Raw genomic sequence first — 19,072 nt, forward strand, 5'->3', positions numbered from 1 at the left:
ATCAAGCAGAAGTGCTTCATTTCTGTGTATTTACATAAATCCTGACCTTTATTCCCTTGTAACTGACTCATTCAAGGTGACCACGTCTTGGAATTGGGTGCACACTGGATCCACGGAGAGGAGGGGAACGTCGTCTTTGAGTGGGCCTCGGAAAACAACTTAGTGGACGACGAGCCCAAACTTACGCAGACAGGTGCTGACCATAAGAAGCTGGGATTTATCGGGATATTTGTTTACATTTGAGTATATATATATTTTTTTTATCTGTCTATCTCTCTATCTTGTGTTCACTTGGGGTGTATTTTGATGAGCTTTTGTTTCCCTGAGGGTATGATTCTGAGATTATTTTCACCTTAATAGGGTTATAGACAAGAAATGGGGAAGTTAGAATATTAAAAATGATTATGGGAAGTTCTCTTTTGATGTATCAATCTAATATGTGAGTTGAGCAAGAAATTTTAACAAATCTAACCTACTGGAAACCAAGCTAATAATTGTGCACACATACACAAAAAGAGTTGAAGTTGAAAAACAACATATAATAAATTATTTTGTAACACAAATTGTATAATAAATTAAATCTTTATCAAAAATTGCTGATCACAGAGATAGAAGATAATAATGGTTTCCTTTACACCTATTTGTTGTTTATCAATATAATACCAAGTTCTTTTAGAGGCAGATTGCAAATTATGTTTGTAAATAAAGCTACAATAATAATAATATTTTCAGGTGTTGGAGAAACTGTATTTGTCAGAGAAAACGGAGATATTGTTCCAGCTGAAAATGTCGAAGCTTTTGAAATGGCCTTTGCAAACCTAGAGGAACAGGCAGAGAAAGTCTTCCCATCCAGTCCTTTCTCTGTTGGACAGTACTATTCAGAACAGTAAGTGTCACTCATGTTTAGAAGGATATAGCTTGTCTGTTTAAAGAGAAGAGATTTATATGTATATAGTGAGACCTGATAATAGTTTTGCATTTTATGAAATGTTGAATCATCATCATTTAAATTTTACTTTTTTTTTATTTTATCTTGTTTGCATTTTAAATACAAATATTTCAAAACTATTTATAACCCATTATGTTCTTAATTTTTTCACAATTCAAAAAAAAAAAAAAGGGTATATTTATTTATTTACTTATCCATTTATTTATTTGTTTATTTATTCATTTTAAGATTCAAGTCAGTCAATAAATGGGGTGTCCTTGGAGAGGAACTGCTGACTTGGAGAGGATGTTTTCAGAACTGCATTGATGGTACCGATTCTTGGTATGACTGTTCAGCAAGAGGACATACCTGCTACAAGGAATGTCCTGGTAACATAGTGGTCAACTGGAAAAACGGGTATCAATCCCTTCTGAACCACCTTAAGGTTAGTTGGCCCTGAAAGTCAATAAAGGCCATGGAAATTCAGAAAAGAAAGACTCAGAAAAAAGGTTATGAAGGTACATAATATGTGACATTACTTTAAGATTTTACCTTCTATAAAAGTATGTGATTTAGAAGAAAACATAGGATAAATTCTTCTATTAGTCACACATTGACAAGCAGGGAAATGCACTGAATGTATACTAAATTCAGTCTAATGATACTAAACTGTTTTTCAGGAGGACTTTCCCCAGTCGTGCCTTCATCTAAATTCAGCTGTAAAATCCATTGACTGGCATGGCCCCCTGGCTGTATCTACTGGCTGCGATTTAACATTATGGTCAGGCCAGATGATAAAAGCCGACCATGTTGTCTTCACCCCATCTTTAGCAGTCTTGAAGGCAGTGTCGGAAGAAATGTTCAGTCCTCCACTGCCAGTTGAGAAGTCGAGAGCCATTGAGGTACTTGTATTTACACTATAAATGTTATTGTTTACTTTTTTTTTTATTATCAGTTGTTCTAGATTTTTTCTGTGTGTGCATGCTTGCTGAGATGCATTATTTATTTTATCATATTTAACAAGTGATATAGGTACACTACCAATTTTCTGGTAGCTGATGTACTACACTCTTTTTAATATAGATCATATTTCCTATGACTACTCAATTAGTTCATTGGGTGTGGCATTTGATCTATTTACTATATATGATTGCATTATGATGGGATGAGAGAATTTAGATTAAATCATGGGTAGATAATTTGATACTAAGTAGATATACCCAGTATATAATTTAGGAGTTGGTGTCAGCTTGCAGTTTGAGAATGCATGAAGGAAATTTCATTTTTCTCAGGGCTTAGGAATTGGCGTTGTGGACAAGATATTCATCAAGTTCCCGCAGCAGTGGTGGGAGACAGGTTGTGATGGTTTCAGCTTTTTATATAACCTTCCTGAAACTCCAGAAATAATTACAAAAGAGGTACAGTATGGCAGCTTCAAAGATTCCTTTTTGTTTTCTACTTATGAGAAAAGCTTCTAAGTTATCAAGATCATGGATTTTATAGAATAAGTCAAGATTTTGAAGTAGCAATATTTTATAATGTTCATTGAGAGACAAGGTATGCAAGATATGATAAAGGTCCAAACAAACCTGACATTATTTCCTCCAGAACTGGGAACGTGGAATCTTAGGCTTCTACGAGGTGTTCAGACAACCCAACATGCTCTGCGCTTGGATCACTGGACCAGCGGCTCGCTTGATGGAGCAAGTTAATGAAGAGGAAGTGATTAAGCGTTGCGTCTTGTTTCTGAGGAAGCGCTTGGCAACTAGATTCCAAATTCCTGATGCAATTTGGGGTACAAGGTAGAAGGAAGAGTTAAGATTCTATAGGCATTGTATTTCTTGAAGAGAGTCATCATATTGTTTGTCAATACCATTAACATTACTATTACTGGTCATTGCAAGAAGTGATAACTGTTGCTCATTGTTCAGAATGATATTCTTCTAATGTTTCCCTTTTTGTTCTTTCAGATCAACATGGGGCCAAAACCCTTGGGTGAGAGGATCATACAGTTTCCGCAGCATGAAGACTGAAGCCATGGACGTTTGGGCTGCAGACTTAGCTTCCCCTTTAGTTAATGCTAAAGATGTTCCTGTGAGTATTAAAGATTAATTCCCCCTTTTTGCTTTTCTTTTCTTTGTTTCCTTTTTTTTTTATCTTTCCTTTTCTTTTCTTTTTATTGTATTAAATTGAAGAAAGGATATTGCACTTTATAATCTTCTCTTTCCTTCTATCCAAAGGAAATATATATAAGCTGATTTTAACCTAATATAACAGTTTTCCTTTGGATTTTACCATTTATTTGAACATACTAAAGAAATAAAAGAGAAATGTCGGGGATACTTGTAGGTTGTCTGTTTTGCGGGAGAGGCAACCCATGATTGCTTTTATTCTACGGTTCACGGTGCTCTCGAAACGGGAAGAAGAGAAGCGGAAAGATTGATCCAGTATTTCTCTAGGTAAGTTTGTATAGTGTAGCCATTTACTTATATATGTTTGTATGTTAAATTGCAAAAAGCAAACAAGTATATGAAAAGTTTTGTGGAATTTGTCTTTTAGGTTGATGTTTGTTACATTTTGAATGATGTATTATTTATAACAAGGATTTTCTGTTTGTTTGCCAGGTTATTCTAAAGAGAGAGAGAAAAGAAGAAAATATTAGATATTAGTGAAGATATAAATTGTAATTAATACCTTTTTTTTAAGAAATGGTGAATCAGACTTTCAAACATGTGCAGTTGTGATAAGAATTTTATTGGTATTTCAGAAGTGAAAATAATATCGAACTAGTATTAGCAGCAGGTCATTCTAGTCAGAGGAATGGCTTACCTTCTACAGTACAAAAGTCTACTGCAGAAAACTCATCCCAGTGTGGAGAAAGAAACAGGGCAGTCAAAGGTAATATATCCATTTATGCATTTTCCTTTTTCATTTGTTGATGTGAAGTATGGTTATGGTGCTCTTGATATGGTATCAGACAGGTTTGTATGTATAAAATGTGTGGTAGATATTCATAATAAGTGAGGAATGCTTATCTGCTTATCAGACTATACAAAGCATGTTCCCTTTCAGCTGACTCATCCAGTAAATTGTGAGCTCTGATGGAAAGAGCAATTTCAACTGAAAGCTTCCTGTATGGTTATGGTTTGTAAACACAGCAAACAATAACAATGCTAAGCTATACACAGCTCTAGTTCACAGACATGTAACTAGATCAATAAGCTATTTTGTCCTGTATGCATGACTGAGCAAGTAGTAGATCACTGGGTTCAGAAGTATTTGTCCAATGCAGATGGATGACTGGTAACTAAGATGGGAAAAGTATTTGCATTTGAAACCCTCATTTCTTCAACAAACAATGTGGATGCTACATAGTTTTGCTGTCTCCTTCTATAAATATGGAATCATTGGAAAAAAGAAACATTAATATGCATGCTCATTTGACTGTTACACACCAATAAGTGGATATCAGTCATTTTGATGGATATTTCGTTTTAAATTTCCTTCAAGCATCAGAATCTAAAATGTTGATATCAACAGCTTGTTCAAGTATAAAAATCTCTGTTGGATAACGATTACAAGCCTTTTGCATTGCTTTGATATTTAATCACATAAGACATTATTTTATTAATTCTGCCATCTTACAGACAAATCCCTTCCAACTTGGTATAATCCATTTGTCTTGAACATTTTTACATATTAGCTTGCCAATGTGTCCAAGTTGGACAAGTGTCACAGAGGCGACTTGCCAGACTATTGTCTCTATAGCTGGTGGTACTAAGAACCCTCAATCACCCATGCAACAACCACACAAGTCCTAGTATAACAACGGAAATTTCCGTGTCGATGTTAGTCGAACTTGTGTCGCCTCCGTGACACAAGTAATGCCAAATAGAGCATTATACACAGTATATAAGTTAGGTCCATATACTACCCATAAATGTGTTTTTCACTTTTACATATGTGGTGCTTTGTTTTTGTAATATTTGTCCCTAACTCTTACATATGATATACTAGTGCTAACTCTCTGTACTTTGTCACAATAATTATGCAGAAATCAATGGGTGCAGATTGTAGGGTGTATTCTTTAGTAGTGAAATGTTATGTGGAGCAGATTTCTTGTTGAATATTGTATTTTGAGTATACACATTGTAAATATATATATTCCAACTTTTCTGAAGTTATTTTAATTGTACTTTGACTTTCTTTAAATTTGAATATGTTTTTGAGTGTATCTAAAGATTTTCCTTACAATTAAAGTGACAAACTGTATTGTGTTTGACTCTTTTTTTCCATAGATGTTTATACTTCAGCCATTTGTACAATCACTATCATCATCATCGCCATCATCACGGTCATCATGGCTTTTATTCCGTTTCCACACTTGCATCAGTTAGATACTACAGATTCTAATTGAGGCAGTTTGTATAGCATTTTTGTATGGAGGTTTGATTCCATTGTTGTGCATTAGATGATGAGATCACTATCTAGACAGAAATGGAAATTAGAAGAAAAAAATTGACTTTAGAATAAAGAAACCTAATCCTTAATTACTTAATCACATTGTAAAGCAACCTTTATATATAATAAAAGTGTCAATAGTGGGAAGCAGATTATCAAATTATCATTGATTTCAAAAAAAATTTTTTTAGTTATTTTCCACAACAGAGAAAAACGTTGCTGATGTCAAGTGCTGCGACCACATGACATGATATCACATCACCTGATTGTTTTGAGAATAGAGAAATCCCATGGAATAAGAATGTAAGGAATATTTGAAAGAAAACAATACTTAATGAGATTATTTTGATTGCAAAACATTTCATCATAAGGAATGGAAATTACAGCAAAATTATTTATTTCACAATATCCACCTAGATCTACTGCAGAGATAGATAGATAAAGAGACAGATAAACTTCTTGCACACTACAGACAGGACTGGCCTCAGCCACAGGAGTTCACGACTACCTGACTAGGAATGTTTTTTGTGAGGAGTTATAGAGAACTGGAAGTATGGGGAGAGATGAAAATTGCAGATAACAACTGATTGATATAACACTTTGACTTGTCCCACACTCAGAGTTACTAACTCACTTCTCAAAAAGCATAGGGGTTAGATGGTCATACATTCCTGTGGCTGTGAGCATTTACAGAATCATGTTAGAAAAAATATATAATGTACATTTTGTAAGATGACAATATTAAAATGAAGTGAGTAGGAAGAAACCAGTGTCAAAGAAATGGAGTAAGATAAAAGAAGTAGCGCTGGGATTGTCAATATCAATCATGGTCAAGTGTTAACTTATATATACATGCACTGTTCATTATGGTTTTCGTTTTATTATTTCTTTAATATATAGATACTCCACAAGCACTCAGTCACCAAGGAATCAATTACACCTATTTACTCCATTTCTTAGATTTCCAGAAAAAAGTTTTACTATTTTGAGAGCTATTATCATTTTGATAAAAGAAGAAGATAATAGTTATGGTAATGATAATGGCAATATGTTGATAATAACATTAATAAGCAAAGTCAAAGTAATAGATATAAATCTTTGTTTTGCTAAATATTTAAGGATCCTGATAAAGAAATGAGATCAGTTAGAATAGTAATATGGCATGATATACAACACTTGGTATATGATGCAAATATCCAAGCTGATTAAAATTTCTGAAGCTCAAGAGCTTTCAAGAATTAGATTATTTTTAAAAAGTGATGAATGCCAAATAATGCATTATAAAAAAGGCATTGAATAATACTTTGATGGTACCTTATTTGGTGAAATATTTTAGAAAGAAGCATTCTGCACAGGTTGCATGAAAATAGACCAGAAGAACTTAATCTGAATATCTTGAAATAAAGTTTTCTCTCCCTGCAGATGTCCCAGTGCACGTGAAAGTGTGTATAGTGGGCGGAGGAGCAGCCGGACTAGCAGTAGCTCAGAGACTCACAGAGGCAGGAGAGAAGAGCCTGTTGGTATTAGAAGCTCAGGGAGAACTAGGAGGAAGAATACAAACTTTTAGACATGGTTTGTATCTGATGTATGTTTATCCATGTTTTTTTTTTTTTTTTTTTTTTTTTTTATCTAAAGATTAATGGATTTGATTCCTACATTCTATTTTTTTTCTTCAAGTTCTTGAGATAAGAATGATCTGGGGTATGATATGTATATCTATTCCATGATAGTTACTAGGATTTTATTTATTGTCATACAGTTGAAAAAAGATAAATGTCAGTAATGATACTTAAAGTCTTTGGTGGAATAAGGAGTAAATACTGACTGCTGCACGTGGTTGGGATAACAAAGTATTATTTTTTCATTGTGAACAATCCATAGCCCTTAATTTTCTCTTATTATTTTCTTTATGTATATTGGAAAGTAATTTGCTTCTTAACCAATGTCTTTGATCATTTCAGGGGATCATCTGATTGAGTTAGGAGCCCACTGGATGCATGGAGAGGAGACGAATGTTGTTGCACACATTGCAAAGTCCATTGGTGAAGATGATAAGACTGTGACTCTTACCCAGACAGGTAAATGCTTTATCTAGTTTCATCATTGCAAGAATTAACTCAGTATGAAGTGATGATTTCACATGAAACTTGTCAGAGAATATTCCCATCATATTGCATAGAACTGTAAACACCATCATCATCATCATCATCATCACTATCATCATCATCACCAATCATCATGTTAATTGTAATATGAAGAGTGTTTTGTATCTTCCTCGAGTATAACCACTACATTTCTATTCTCCGCAGGCCTAGGCGAAAATCGTGTGTTCGTTAAGGAGGGAGGGGAAGTTGTCGATCCTGTTGTTTGGAAGGCATGTCTTGCTGCCTTGGTTAAGATAGAGAAGGAGAGTGAAGATGCCTTAAGGAGGTACCAGGGCTCCTTTGGGGACTTTCTGCGAGAAGAGTAAGTGCGTTGTGAGGATTTTGTTTAATCGATGCATCATTTTATTTGATTATTGTGGGAGTAAAGTCTTTAAGTTATGACCGTAATAGCTCCGTTAATCAGAGGGATGGAAGAAAGAGAGAAAAATATCCTAAAACAGATTTCAGAAAGTGAACAAGTGGGGTGAACTTGGGCTCGACATCCTGGCCACTTTTGAGAAGTACCAGAATTTCCACAATGCTTGCGATTCCCTGGAGCAGTTGGGTGCTCGAGGATTCCTGGAGTACAAAGGGGAGGAAGACCCAGGTAACCCTTTTCTGAACTGGAGAAATGGATTCTCTACTTTAATTGACTTTCTGAGTGTAAGTATAGGAATATCTGTTTTGATATTCATTTATTTGTGATTTTCATGTGGAGGTTTAATGTAGATGATCTTTTATTTTAATTTTGTTTTCACGTTAGGTTCACAACCACCTAACTAGTAATGTTTAAAAATTGCTCATAGTGGAGATTTTGCTTTCAGGAAAAAATTCCAACAAGCAAGATTTGGACCAACACTCCAGTTGAAAGCGTGGAGTGGGGTACTGCAACACAATCGTCTCCAAGCTGTTGCAGAATTAGATTGGAGTCTGGACGCATCATCGAAGCTGACCATCTGGTGTACACTCCATCTTTAGGGGTCCTGAAAGCAACACATCTTCAGACATTTATACCACAGTTGCCAATGAAGAAAGCTCAGGCAATTGAGGTAAGTGTTATGTATTACTGTTTTATTTTCTCTCTTTTTCTGCAAATTTATATTGTCTCCTAATGGTGATTATACTGAGATGATGAGAAAAATCAGAATCAGAAGCACTGATTGTAATTGATGTGAATTTTTCATAGTGTGGCTATGAAAAACAACCATATCATTCAGAGATGTAATTCATGAATAACAAAGGTAAGATTAGATAAGATGAGTCAGCACTCATAGCTGGCAGAGGCCAGGCCGCCTTGTGCATATAGCCCGGGCGAAGCGACGTCTTCGCAAATCTGTCTGAACTGAACTGAATAACAAAGGATTTAATTTTCCCCTTAACATGCTGCTGATAGAATATCATGATTAATTAACATATGATTTTGACAAGACAGTAATAAGTTGATGATATTTCAGGGTCTCTGCTTAGGTTTAGTTGACAAGATCTTCATAGAATTTCCTTATCGCTGGTGGCCTAGTGACTGCGATGGATTTACATTCCTTCACAACACAGATATTCGCAGGACACCCATAACCCCAGAAGTAAGAGAGCAAGGAAAGGACTCTTTTGAATGGGTCCATAAAGACACATATTTATGCAGTGGATAAAGGATCATGGTGGATTTTTAATGAGATATGATGATAACTGATGATACACACACACACACACACACTTTATATATATATATATTTATACATATAGATAAATTGTTTTATAGATATAGATAGATAAGGATATACTAAAAGAGAACAAAACTAGTCCATCTATAGACCTGGATGAGTAATTGTTCTTGTTTATAGTAAAAATAAAGACCAAGATTGTGGGAGGTTTCTCCAAATATTAAATCCTTTTGCTTTTGCTATGCTTTGCTTCTTCTACGTAACTTTTCACACAGAACTGGGAGGAGCACCTCATGGGATTCTACAGCACCCATCGTCAGCCGAGAATGATGTGTGTTTGGATTGGAGGAGAATGTGCACGGGCTATGGAAGAATTACCAGAGGAGGCTGTGGCACAAAGATGCATTTCCGTTCTCAGAAAGTATCTTGGAAGAACTTATACGGTCCCTGATCCAATATTTTGCAAAAGGTGAATTTTGATTATTTTTCATTTGTTGTATGTTGTGTCTGAGAAAGTAATTAGAAGTAGCATATTGATAGATTTTGTGTGTTGGAAAATAATAAAAAAAAAAAAAAAACTGATGATGCATGATTATCTTACATTTGTTATGGAATGTGACACTTACTTTAAAGTGCAAGAAAAGGTATAGATGATATTAGAGAACAAAATGAAAACTATTTCCAGGAGTAAATGGGGAAGTAACAAATGGACTCGTGGGTCCTATAGCTTTAGAAGTATCAAGACAGACAACATGAATGTATGGGCAGAAGACCTGTCTGAACCTGTGACCAATATTCAGGGCAAACCTGTAAGTAAAATTACATTGTTATTTGATATAATAATTGTACAAGATAAGTAAAGAGAGGCACATGAAATGCTTCCTGTATTATTTTACTGTATCATTTTTATTGTCATTGTCATTAAAATTATAACAGGGTCAGTATTACTTCCAATTGTAAAAAAGAGAAAAAAATAGTATTCATTGGTGCATAATTTATGCCTCAGTTGTTGTGCTTTGCGGGAGAAGCTACGAGTACCGAATTCTTTTCTACGGTTCATGGTGCCGTTGCAAGCGGATGGCGTGAAGCTGATAGAATCCTGAGATACATCAACAAGTAAGGGATTTTTTGGAACTTTTATAAGAGATTGATTTTATGAGAAGTTTATTTTAACCCCAACACGTAAGGGATCTTTTGAGTCTCTGTGAATTTTTGATCTTGAAAGTCTTTTGACTTTTTAGGTTTTAGAAATGATTGATTGTTTGTAAGCTTTTGTATTATTCTATTCCATGTAAGGAAATGTTTTTTTTGGGGGGGAAATTCATTAACCCATTGCGTACGGGTGTCATGACATACATGACGTAGGAGCTTTGGCCTGACGACGGGCGTCATGACGTACATGACGTTCGGGGATTTTGGAATACTATGCTATTTTATTGTGCTATGAAAAAGGAATGAGTGATGATGGCTACTGCAGTCATAATTACTATAATTACCGTAATATCGTGCTAGCTTAACGTCCAAAACCTAGATGGCACCACTTTTTCCTAGCACCAGCAGGAGAGAGAGCCTTGAATGGCACCCATCCACGGTCTCTAGCAAGCACTGTCTCTATAGAGCGATGGCACACACTAAGTTGATGAACCCTTGCTCTAAAGTACCGCCGATGAAGGATGTGCAGGCAGAACGAGATGAGGAAGGTGACTCAATCCATACCCAGTGTCTAAAATGTGCTCCTGTGCCCTACCTCTTCTTGTTATCTTTATTGTAGGGGTTATATGTTTCGTATTCGTTATGACAGTACAAAAATACGAAAAAATAAAGTTGCCTTTTGTCCTCCCATAAAACAGCAATACTTCTATCACATCTCTAAACTCAATAAAACACACAAAAAAATAAAACACAAAAACTGCTCTAGTTTTACAATGAATGACCGAAATTCTCTAAAATAAAACCTATCCTGGAGGCTGGGCAAGCAAATTTATCTCTGTCTGCAATGGGTTAATATCCTGTATATCTTATGTGTAATGTCATTTTTAAAATTCTTAAAGTATTAGTTAAGGTCAGTTTTGAATATGACACACAAGTAATTCACATTTTTTTTTATATATATATATACTGTCAGGTTCATGATGAATTGATGAAACCAAGTGCTTGTTTCAAACTTTATCCAAATTTATAGTAAATGATAGGAATGCTCTTAGGTTTATGCTATCTGGAAGGAAGGTCTAATTGTATATACTCTCCTGATGGATTAAGTCAAATATGATATCTATATAAGCTAAGAATATTTTGTTCTCTCTCCTCTTCTGGTCATACTTTGTAGACCCAACTGACGTGGAAAAGAGCTCGTTCAGTTGATTCCTGCAAGACCATTTGCAGATATTACTGTTTATTTTGCCTTCAGCTTTGCACTCTGCCAGTCATGAAATTGGAGATCCATTATCTAGTGTTTTCTGTGACATGCTATACCTTTAGTTGCTTTTATTTTTTTATGTGAGTGTTTCAAATGCAATAATGCATTTGTTTTTTTAATTACATTTATTGCATTTCCTTTAGCAATATCTTTATCATATTTTATGTGAAAATAGCCAGCCCAGTGTGGGAAGTATCCCACAGGTGAACTTGTAAAGTGAATGCGTGATACCTTTAGCATATCCACAATGTCAAGTAAACTTCAAAACTGTCTTCATGCAATGATACTTTCTCTCTGACTTTCATTATACAATTTTGATTGCCATTCATATTTAACACACACACACACACACACACACACACACACACACACACACACACACACACACACACACACACACACACACACACACACACACACACACACACACACACACACACACACACACACACACACACACACACACACACACACACACACACACACACACACACACACACACACACACACACACACACACACACACACACACACACACTTGCACACAATACACACATATGAATATACAACATACATACACACAATTGATTAATTAAGCAACCTGTCCAATCCCCCACAGCATGCACTCTTCCCCCTCAAGCAAGCTGATTACAACGAGAGAAAAGTACAAAGTTATCATTGTGGGATGTGGAGCGGCTGGCATTGGGGCCGCGAGAGAGCTAACTGCCAAAGGAATCAATTCGGTTCTCATTCTGGAAGGTAGCTTTGTGTTTCAGTTTTGTTTCTTCTTTGGTTATGCTGTTGTTATTGTTAATTTTCTTTTTTTTATGACAGGTATGGTTATTATTGTTATTATTATTATTACTTCTACTATTGTTACTCTTGCTCTTAACTCTAGTGTCATTGGTGTTGTTATTGTTCTTATTATGATTATCATTAGTTTTTATTATTATTATCATTATTCATTATTATCTTCATCATTAGCATTATTATAATTATCATTATACATCACATCATCATGACTCACCCCTTCTTTTAATCTCAACCCCCAAACAATTGACAGGCAACGACCGTGTCGGTGGGAGAGTCAACACAATTCGAACTCCCCCTCAGGGTGTGGTAGAACTCGGTGCCCAGTGGATACACGGGGAAGAAGGAAATGTCATCTACCAGTATGCAAAACCGAGAGGACTAATACATCACAAGCTGTCAGCAGATGGCAAAGGTCATAAAGGATTTTCCACTTGAGTATTTACTTCTTCAGCCTGGTTATGATTTACCTTTTTTTGCTGTGGTGAATGAGTCTTCATCACTGGAGTCTATATTAGAATAAATTGAGCTGTGACTTAATTGATGTTTGGTTCATTAAATGCCATTATGGTTCATTAAATGTCTATAAAAATTTTGTTGCAATAGCATGCACAGGCAGTGAATTTAGTAAATGATGATTGTGATATTGAAGAAAATTAAGCAGTAATGAAATCAGCTTATCTGTGGTGCATTTGGCAAGAAACCTCATTGTCAAGTATCTGTGACAACACATTTTATAATGAAAATGTTACAGTGGCTACAACAAGATTTCTCACATGTTCAAAAACACACTTTACGAAGCTTACAGGAGAATCACATCCCTTTTCACAACACAGGGGAATTTTACATGGAGAATGGAAAGCTCATACCAGAAGACATTGTAGAGGAAGTGGTTGAATTGCTCAACGAAGCTGATAGCGAGTGTCAGGAGTTTTCCCACAAGGACATCGCTGCCCCACCCGAGTTGTCCGTCGGGAGGGTCTTCAGGGAGAAGTTCTTGCAGTACATGAGTGACGCCGGGGCAGATCAGCTGGATCGAAGGGAACTGAAGAAGGCTGTGTATCATTGGGTCCTGAGGTGGATAACTACTTCTGTATTGGTTTTTGCTGTTGTTGTTGTAGTGAAGTTGCTAGGGGAAGTATTTGTTCATAGAATATTTCTAGTAAATAGAACTATTGAATAAGCAGCCAGTAAAACTGGCTGTTTATAAAACATAGGTCATTTTTGTTTGTCGTACCTTATATCCAACATCCTTTCTAAATTTTAAAAATTAGTGTTAACACTGCAGAGCAATAACAAGCAAAAATTTATGATGATGGTGATACAGCTAATTTTATTTACTTATTTTTTCATTTTTTTGTTAGAAGAAAGTGATAGTATACACAAAATAGATATACCCTTCCTCTATCATTTAACTTGTTAATAAAGAAAAAATACCTATTTTCATTTTCACAAAGGAACACACTCCATGAATCTTTCACATTCCAGATGGCAGAGGATAGATAATGCTTGTAACTCCATCAAAGAGCTGTCGGCCAACTGTTGGGGCAATTACATTTTCTGCGATGGGAATGAGAACATGAACCCCAAGGCTGGATACATTTCTGTTCTTGCCTCCATTTTACAGGAGTCGAGGGCTGAGTTACGACTGAACTCAGAAGTTTCTAAGTGAGTATATTTTACACGCACACACACGCACACGCACGCACACACACACACACACACACACACACACACACACACACACACACACACACACACACACACACACACACACACACACACACACACACACACACACACACACACACACACACACACACACACACACACAACACACACTATACATTATATACATATACATATATACATATATACATATATATGTAAATATCTATACATATATACATATACATATATACATATATATATAATATATATATATTACACATATATATATATATATATATTATATATATATATACATACATATATACATAATATATACATATATACATATATATATATATATATATATATATATAATATATATATATATATATATATAATATATATATATATATATAATAGATATATAATATATAACACACAATACATATATATATATATATGTATGTATATGTATATATATATATAATATATATATATATATATATATATATATATATATATATATAATATATATATATATATATATATATATATATATATATATATATATATATATATATATATATATATATATATAATATATAAAAAATATAGATATATAGATATATATATATATATATATATATAATATATATATATATATATATATATATATATATATATATACATACTCAAGAGAAAAAAGAGATTGATTTTTGTGATTACATTCTTTGTTGCAAAAGAGAATAATAAATTCTTCATTTGTTACCTTTTCAGCATAGATTACGCAACACAGGTTGTAGTTAAGAATGGTTCCCTGTTTCGTCCCGATGGCTGTACATTACCTGTGATTGTCAAGTGCAAGTAAGTGACAGTTTGATTTTGATTTTGACTTCCTTTTCATTTATTCAAAAAAATTAAAAATAAATTGTATTCTGAAGACATTTAGTACTACTACTTGTACTTTAAATGATCATCAACTTTATATATGACCATTTCAGAGACGGTAGAGAGCTTGAGGCAGAGCATGTGATGGTAACGCCATCCATAGGCTACTTGAAAGTCCACCCTGAACTCTTCTCCCCTCCACTCCCTCAGAAGTTGCAGAAGGTGAGAATTATAATCCTAAACGAGGACTCTCTGACTCGGAGGACAAGAAGTAATTGTAAAGACCAAAAATATAGATAAATGCCTTTTTTCTTGTTCACTGAGCTAGAAATTATTTCCTTATGGAAATTCTAGATGGGAAACCACTAAGCAGGTATGACTTATACCTTATATCTATTCTAAAATAATGATTCTGATAATGATTTTGATTCTAAAATAATGTCTTTCCATTCACAGGCCATCACATCCACTGGTTTTGGAACGATAGACAAGATGTTTTTGGAGTATGAGCAGCCCTGGTGGCCCAAAGACTGTGAGGGAATTCAGATCGTGTGGACAAAAGATATTCCAGACTTTGATAACTTTATGCAGAATTCGCAGCTTGTCGACGGCACTGTGGAAGAGGTTCGTGTTTTTGGAGTTTTTCATATGCTTACACGTAACATATTTCCCATCGCAAGATCACCAACATTGTACTGCGCCTTCCTTTTGTACCTAACATAAATTTATATATACTGGGGCGCAGATGAAGCAGTTCTGGGTGCGTGCCATCTCTGGGTTTGATCCAGTGTTCAACCAAAAAGCTATGCTGTGTGGATGGATTGGTGGGGCTGAGGCTGAGTACATGGAAACGCTGCCCGAGAGGGAAGTGGGCGAGGCTTGCACTCAGCTCCTCCGTCATTTCCTTGGAAGGAGTGATATCCCAAAACCCAAGAGAGTATTCAGGTAGTATTTGATTCAGTGTTCTAAAAGAAATTAGGAAAGTTAGATACTCCTACATATCGATGGATCTATAAATATGCTGCTGTTTATATGTATGTATATTTTTCCTTTTCTCTCTTTGTCTTTTTTATTCCTTTCTTCCTTTATAATAACATGACTTTACTGCCAGACAGACTGTTACGGTTTTTGCTGCTTTTTGATCAGAATCTTAGAGTAATTGTTTATTTTCAAATTTTTTATCCCTTTAGCTGTTTAAATGTTGATATTGCAGACATGACTGTGAAAAGACAGTACCCACATGAAAACATGATCATTTAGTTTTACTTCAGATTATACACTCACTTCATATTTGTATGTAATTTTTGCTTTCAACAGGTGATTATCTGTACTTTATTTTAAATATTTTCATTTTATTTTGTATTCCTTTCTTTACCTAAAAACTTCTCTCTTTTTCAGCTTGTGAATTAATTAGCACTTATTTCCAGATCTCAGTGGGCTAGTGACCCATTCTTCAGAGGCTCCTACTGTTATCATAGGCTGGGTTGTGAATGCCTCCGAGATGACAGGAAGGAGAACCATCTCAACACCCCGGTGTGCGCCGCTACGAGGGACGGCCAGGAGGTCTGTCTGGCGTTGATGTTTCTTGTGTTGTTTTAGGGGGTTTACTGTTATTATAGGATAATGGGGAAGTGTGTTATGCTTTGATTTGATTGTATGTTTTTGTAGTGTATTTCAGTTTTTGTAATTAGTATATTTTACTTTTTTGTCCTTTTATACAAGAAATTTATTTTGAAAATAAACATTTAATAAAAAGAAAAAAAAAAGATAGAAAAACCATGTGAATTTGCATATGAGAGAAATCACAGTATGTTACAATATTGATGCAGTTTAGAACATTCAATATTTTGTTGGTATTTTATGGTTCATCATCAGGTACCTGTGTTGGTGCTAGCTGGAGAAGCAAATAGCAAATGCTACTATTCTACTGTCCATGGAGCCCTTCAGAGTGGAATGAAACAAATTTCTCATTACCTCCACAGTAATACAAGGTATGTTGATATTGTGTTCAATTTGAGGGTGTATGTGTATGTATGTATATGTATATGTGTGTGTGTGTGTGTGTGTGTGTGTGTGTGTGTGTGTGTGTGTGTGTGTGTGTGTGTGTGTGTGTGTGTGTGTGTGTGTGTGTGTGTGTGTGTGTGTGTGTGTGTGTATGTGTGTGTGTGATTTGATTATAAAACTTTGTTTTATATGTGATCATATGAATTCATTTATTTTTCATACAATAATCATGATGTTTTCTCATTTCACAAAATAATTTTTGTCTGTCACTTTGGTCAAGCAAATTCTTTAGTCTTTTGTTATATTCTTCCAGATTACTACAGAGTCAGAATCAGATGAAGAGTAAAATGTAATAAAGTTCAATTGGTAATCCATGCAAGCAACAAGGAATGGTTGCAGGAGTATCTGCAGATTGCATTTATTGTATGTAAGGTCTTTCTTTGCTGTTTCTTTGGTTCTTTTAACAAAATGCATTATCTAGAATGTAATTAAGTTTTTAAAATTTTAAAAAAATATAAATCTAATCAAAGGGATTTTTTACAAAATACAAATTTGGGAAACCAAAACAATACCCCAACCCCCAAGGAACTTCCACAAACAAAATATAAAAATAATTTTTATATTTTTATATATAAATATATATAAATAATAAAATATTATATATATATAAATATATATATATTATAAAATTAAATATAAAAATATATAATTTAATATAAAAATATATATATTTTATATAAATAAATATAAATATATATAAATATATTTATATATTTTATATATAATATTATTAATAAATATATTTTAATATATATAATTTTATATATATATATATAAAATATATATATATATTTTAAATTTTTTTATTATATATTTATATTTATTATAATATAAAAATAAAAAAAAAAAAAATAATATTAATAAATAATAATAATAAAAATAAAATAAAAAACAATAAAAATATATTTTAAAAAATTAATTTTAAAAAAATATAAAAAATATAATTTAATAAATATAAATTTTTAAAAAAATATAATATAAATATTAAAAAATATAATTTTATAATAAAATATTTATAAAAATTAATAAATTATATAAAATTAATATTATATATTTAAAATATTAAAATTAAATAAAATAATAAATATTTAAAAATAAAAAAAATTAATTATAAAATATTTATTTTAATATATAATTAAATTTTATAATATATTATTTAAAAATATATATATTATTTAAAAAAATAATTTTATATATATTTATATAATATATATTTTATATAAATATATAAATTATATAATATTTTTTTTTTTTTTTTTTTTTTTATTTTTTTTTTTTTTTTTATTTTTTTTTTATATTATATTAAATATTATATATATAAATATATAAAATATATATATAATATATATATATATATAATATATTTTTTATAATTTTATATATATAAATTTATATATAAAATTTTAAATATATTATATATTATATATTATATAATATATAATTAATATATATATAAAATATAATATAAATATATATATATATAAATATATTTAATAATATTATATATATAAAATATATATTAAAAATATTAATATATATAAAATAAATATATATTAAAATAAATTTTTTATATATATAAATATATATATATAAAAATAAAAATAAATAAATATATATATATTAATATAATTTTTTTATATATATATATATATTTTAAAAAATATATATTATATATATATATAAAATATATATAATATTAATTATAATTATTAAATTATATTATAAAAATATATTAAATTATATATATATATAATAAATTTTATAATATATATAATATTTATATATAAATATTATATATTAAAATTAAAAAAATAAATAATATATATAATTTTTAAAATATATAATAATATATATATATAATATAATATATATATATTTTAATATATATTTTATATAAAATATATAATTAATTATATATATATAATATATATATATATTAAATATATAAATAATATTTATATATATATAAAAATATATAATATAATATTTTATATAAAATATATAAATATTAATATATATAAAATTTTAATAT

General features: G+C 32.1%; 2 protein-coding genes across 5 annotated transcripts in view; one reads left to right on the plus strand and one right to left on the minus strand.

Annotated features, from left to right (window-relative positions):
• Positions 1-17,470, plus strand: part of LOC122266066 (uncharacterized) — a 21,505-nt gene extending 4,035 nt beyond the window's left edge. For 3 of the 4 annotated variants that reach the window (XM_043035645.2, XM_043035646.2, XM_043035644.2), the window contains exons 3-31: positions 77-193; positions 733-886; positions 1,178-1,373; positions 1,609-1,830; positions 2,221-2,346; positions 2,537-2,730; positions 2,899-3,022; positions 3,278-3,387; positions 3,696-3,826; positions 6,812-6,961; positions 7,351-7,467; positions 7,699-7,855; positions 7,995-8,196; positions 8,358-8,582; positions 8,988-9,113; positions 9,467-9,660; positions 9,877-10,000; positions 10,198-10,307; positions 12,227-12,366; positions 12,671-12,832; positions 13,254-13,494; positions 13,906-14,085; positions 14,866-14,952; positions 15,090-15,198; positions 15,433-15,600; positions 15,722-15,921; positions 16,404-16,539; positions 16,852-16,967; positions 17,294-17,470. In XM_043035645.2, the coding sequence (XP_042891579.2) occupies positions 77-193; positions 733-886; positions 1,178-1,373; positions 1,609-1,830; positions 2,221-2,346; positions 2,537-2,730; positions 2,899-3,022; positions 3,278-3,387; positions 3,696-3,826; positions 6,812-6,961; positions 7,351-7,467; positions 7,699-7,855; positions 7,995-8,196; positions 8,358-8,582; positions 8,988-9,113; positions 9,467-9,660; positions 9,877-10,000; positions 10,198-10,307; positions 12,227-12,366; positions 12,671-12,832; positions 13,254-13,494; positions 13,906-14,085; positions 14,866-14,952; positions 15,090-15,198; positions 15,433-15,600; positions 15,722-15,921; positions 16,404-16,539; positions 16,852-16,967; positions 17,294-17,333 (4,358 nt within the window). In that variant the 3' untranslated portion in view covers positions 17,334-17,470. The remainder of the gene's footprint in view (positions 1-76; positions 194-732; positions 887-1,177; positions 1,374-1,608; positions 1,831-2,220; positions 2,347-2,536; positions 2,731-2,898; positions 3,023-3,277; positions 3,388-3,695; positions 3,827-6,811; positions 6,962-7,350; positions 7,468-7,698; positions 7,856-7,994; positions 8,197-8,357; positions 8,583-8,987; positions 9,114-9,466; positions 9,661-9,876; positions 10,001-10,197; positions 10,308-12,226; positions 12,367-12,670; positions 12,833-13,253; positions 13,495-13,905; positions 14,086-14,865; positions 14,953-15,089; positions 15,199-15,432; positions 15,601-15,721; positions 15,922-16,403; positions 16,540-16,851; positions 16,968-17,293) is intronic. The other variant, XM_086541310.1, reaches the window with a different exon arrangement.
• Positions 17,441-19,072, minus strand: part of LOC122266064 (uncharacterized) — a 43,022-nt gene continuing 41,390 nt past the window's right edge. The window contains exon 25 of the mRNA XM_086540379.1: positions 17,441-17,457. Coding sequence (XP_086396505.1) covers positions 17,441-17,457 — 17 coding nt within the window. The remainder of the gene's footprint in view (positions 17,458-19,072) is intronic.

Source organism: Penaeus japonicus, unplaced genomic scaffold (genome assembly GCF_977035675.1).
Source record: "Penaeus japonicus unplaced genomic scaffold, GWHDUDI00000001_assembly GWHDUDI00000010, whole genome shotgun sequence".
Lineage (NCBI taxonomy): Eukaryota > Metazoa > Arthropoda > Malacostraca > Decapoda > Penaeidae > Penaeus > Penaeus japonicus.